The sequence below is a fragment of the Diabrotica virgifera genome, chromosome 6 (genome assembly GCF_917563875.1).
Source record: "Diabrotica virgifera virgifera chromosome 6, PGI_DIABVI_V3a".
In the NCBI taxonomy this organism is placed as follows: Eukaryota; Metazoa; Arthropoda; class Insecta; order Coleoptera; family Chrysomelidae; genus Diabrotica; species Diabrotica virgifera.
This window is the reverse complement of record NC_065448.1, coordinates 35,661,265-35,665,226: the sequence shown is the minus strand read 5'-3', so window position 1 is coordinate 35,665,226 and position 3,962 is coordinate 35,661,265. Positions and strand designations below refer to the sequence as shown.

The 3,962-nt window shown below is 34.0% G+C and overlaps 1 protein-coding gene across 1 annotated transcript; it reads right to left on the bottom strand.

Annotated features, from left to right (window-relative positions):
* Positions 1-1,704: 1,704 nt before the first annotated feature.
* LOC114332303 (zinc finger protein 239-like) lies at positions 1,705-3,351 on the bottom strand. Its single transcript, XM_028282082.2, has one exon. It carries the CDS (start codon positions 3,290-3,292, stop codon positions 2,501-2,503), a length of 792 nt encoding a protein of 263 aa, XP_028137883.1. The 5' UTR covers positions 3,293-3,351; the 3' UTR covers positions 1,705-2,500.
* Positions 3,352-3,962: the final 611 nt, after the last annotated feature.

The window sequence follows — 3,962 nt, the reverse complement described above, 5'->3', positions numbered from 1 at the left end:
TACCTACAAACTGTTACAAGAATCTTGAAAATCGGAGTACAAATAATAAAGTTATTGTTCCGGTGAGTGTATAAACAGAAAATTTAAAAACTGATAAATTCATCACCTGAACGACTGCAATTGAAATAGATCTTCTGATTATCAGTTCCGCTGCGTTTAATTCCTTCGGATTGTTCGTACCGCACACCATTTTTCTCTTCCTCAACTTTTAACCATGCAGTAAATTCTACAAAAGAATTGCAAAATGTAAATAATTTTGTTATGATAAATGTTTATTAGTCCTACCTTCAAAATTTTTAAAATTCTTGGTCACAGTTTCATTACGAAGGTGATGTTCTTGTTCTAAATGTAATCTTAAATCGCTAATGAATCGATAAGATGTCTTACAACCTTCCAGACACTTATTTAAATGCACATTTTCCTCATATTGTAGCGGTGTAGAAACTTCGCCATGAACATTCTTAATATGTTTATTTAAGTGAGACTGATTTGAGAAAGGTTTACCACATTTAAAACAGTATGCTGACATATTTACTAAGTATAAACTAACTAACTTTACTAACCAACTAACTTTACTAACTAACTAACTAATAACTACTAAATAGAGTAACTAGCACTTATACGTAAATAGATAAATATTTATAAATAAATATTAATAAATAAATATTTTAAAGAAAATTTCTATGCTGTGATTTTTAAACACGTAGAAACACAATATCAAAGTATACTATAAACCTTCGAAATGCCTTCGACTACAAGAATCCAGACGCCACCAAGACGCCAGACGCCACCAAGACGCCAGACGTTTAAAATCCCGCGTTTGAAATTTTCAGCTGAAGTTTCAACCACAGTATTAGCACAGAATACAGTGGGTGGTGAATTCTGTGCTAATACTTGTAAAAATTTGCTATGAATACTGTGGTTCAAACTCCCTCGCCTCGCACATGCGCAGTTGACGGATCGGGTCCCTGTAATTAATCGTACCTGCGAAACTGTCATCCATAGGGCTTTTCATCGACTGTCATTTGTTTCGAGCTTCTGTCATGTGTCACATAATATTAATATATCTACGCCATACGTCTTTGGTTTGTATCATTGGTATATATCAATAACGTATGACGTAGATATATTAATATTATGTGACACATGACAGAAGCTCGAAACAAATGACTGTGAATGAAAAGCCCTATAGGCGTATCCAATGTTTAAACCACTTTAAACTTTACTAACCAACTAACTTTACTAACTAACTAACTAATAACTACTAAATAGAGTAACTAACACTTATACGTAAATAGATAAATATTTATAAATAAATATTAATAAATAAATATTTTAAAGAAAATTTCTATGCTGTGATTTTTAAACACGTAGAAACACAATATCAAAGTATACTATAAACCTTCGAAATGCCTTCGACTACAAGAATCCAGACGCCACCAAGACGCCAGACGCCACCAAGACGCCAGACGTTTAAAATCCCGCGTTTGAAATTTTCAGCTGAAGTTTCAACCACAGTATTAGCACAGAATACAGTGGGTGGTGAATTCTGTGCTAATACTTGTAAAAATTTGCTATGAATACTGTGGTTCAAACTCCCTCGCCTCGCACATGCGCAGTTGACGGATCGGGTCCCTTTAATTAATCGTACCTGCGAAACTGTCATCCATAGGGCTTTTCATCGACTGTCATTTGTTTCGAGCTTCTGTCATGTGTCACATAATATTAATATATCTACGCCATACGTCTTTGGTTTGTATCATTGGTATATATCAATAACGTATGACGTAGATATATTAATATTATGTGACACATGACAGAAGCTCGAAACAAATGACTGTGAATGAAAAGCCCTATAGGCGTATCCAATGTTTAAACCACTTCATATTTAATTTGCTATCACAATTTCACAAATTTCGCTACACAATTAACAAAAAAACAAAACCAAACAGGATATTCTTTACAAATTTGTCAATATTCAATGTAAACATTAGATACGCCATGACCACCCCCCTTAACTATGTCTATGGGCATGTCAGTTTAGCCACAGAATATATAATCTGTGGTTTAGCCATCCACCGACCACCACTGACAGTTCATTGGAATCCCTAATTGACAACTGACACCAAACATCATATGTCAAAGCTGTGGCACGTTAGGGGTAAAGATGAAATTCATAGAACTGCTCATAAAGTGCAGCACCTGTCAAGCCCCGCTACATTTAAATACTTTAACTGTCTCATAGTGGCCCACTCTACCCTACACAATCTACACTGGTACTGGTAAGAGTTTTCCTAATCACTCTTATCACTTCTTTTTTAAGAGGAAACAATATAATACAACAAAGATGGAAGATTTTCCCCAAATTATAAATTTCTTGATCAGAAAAACCTTTAAAACAAATTTCACACTTGTAAGGTTTTTCACCAGTATGTGTTCTCAAATGTATTTTTAAAGTCTCTGCTAATACATTACACTGCTTAAAACAAATTTCACATTTCTATGGCTTTTCTACTGTGTGCGTTCGCAAATGCTTTTTCAAATGATCTGCTCTATTAAACTGCTTAAAACAAATTTCACACTTGTAAGGCTTTTCACCAGTGTGCACTCTCAAATGCTTTTTCAAATCACCTGCTTGACTAAACTGCTTAAAACAAATTTCACACTTGTAAGACTTTTCACCAGTGTGCAATCTCAAATGTATTTTCAAAGAACCTGCTTGAGTAAACTGCTTGGAACAAATTTCACACTTGTGAGGTTTTTCTCCAGTGTGCACTCTCAAATGTTTTTTCAAATCGCTTGTTTGAATAAATTGCTTTAAACAAATTTTACACTTGTATGGTTTTTCTCCAGTGTGCACTCTCAAGTGTCTTTTTAAATCACCTGATTCGCTAAAATTCTTAAAACAAATTTCACACTTGTAAGGTTTTTCTTCAGTGTGCGATCTTAAATGTCTTTTTAAAGTACCTTGCTGCGAAAACCGCTGAAAACAAATTTGGCACTTGTATGGCTTTTCTCCATTGTGAACCTTCGTATGTTCACCCAAAGCACTTTTCTGTATAAACTGCTTAAAACAAATTTCACACTTGTAAGGTTTTTCTCCAGTATGCAATCGCATATGTCGTTTCAAACTAAATACAGTAGTAACCTGCTTAAAACAAATTTCACACTTGTAACATTCTTGGCCATTCTGACCTTCTTTATATTTCCTTAATATTTTTCCCTCACTGCATCTGCTTATATAGTCTCCTTTATGAGATGAAGGTTTAGTTAATTGTTCCATAATTTGCATTTGGTTCTCAGTTTGGAGGAAACCTAAAATACAAAATAACTATACTGTAAAAATTTTACTGGAAGGGACAAATTAATGCAGAAACAAGGGGTTTTACAAAGAAAGAGAAGAAAACAGATTCTGTAAAGCAGTTGTATATTGACCTATACTCTAACAATTTTTTGGAAAGATTGATTCACTGCTAAGAACAAATTTTAAAACTTAGACCAGTAAATGTAAGTGAACCAAGAATGTACCAACACTTGAGTCAATGAGGACATTGTTAGATTTATGTTAACTACACAAAATCATTAATGTTATTCTATATTGATATTTAAATATGTTGGTGTTGCCGGTATACAGGAAAATATATTACCGAGGATCATATTATGGTTTTATCTATTCTCCTGTGATGAGCTATGACGAGACGCATGACAATGGTTATGACACAGGGTAAACATGTAAATTTCACTCCATGACCAAATGATGCGACGAATCATGTAGTGTAAAGTCCAGTTAAGTTGGATTTATAGTTTGACGTAGCGTAGACGTAGACGCAACGTAGACGTAAGAAACGAACTGGAGACGTAAGAAAATATTATGTCAATTTATAAATCGACGGAGTGGAATTTTTGAGCATGAGTTGAAACAGTGACTAAATTCAACAACATAGCCTATAAATTATACGAAC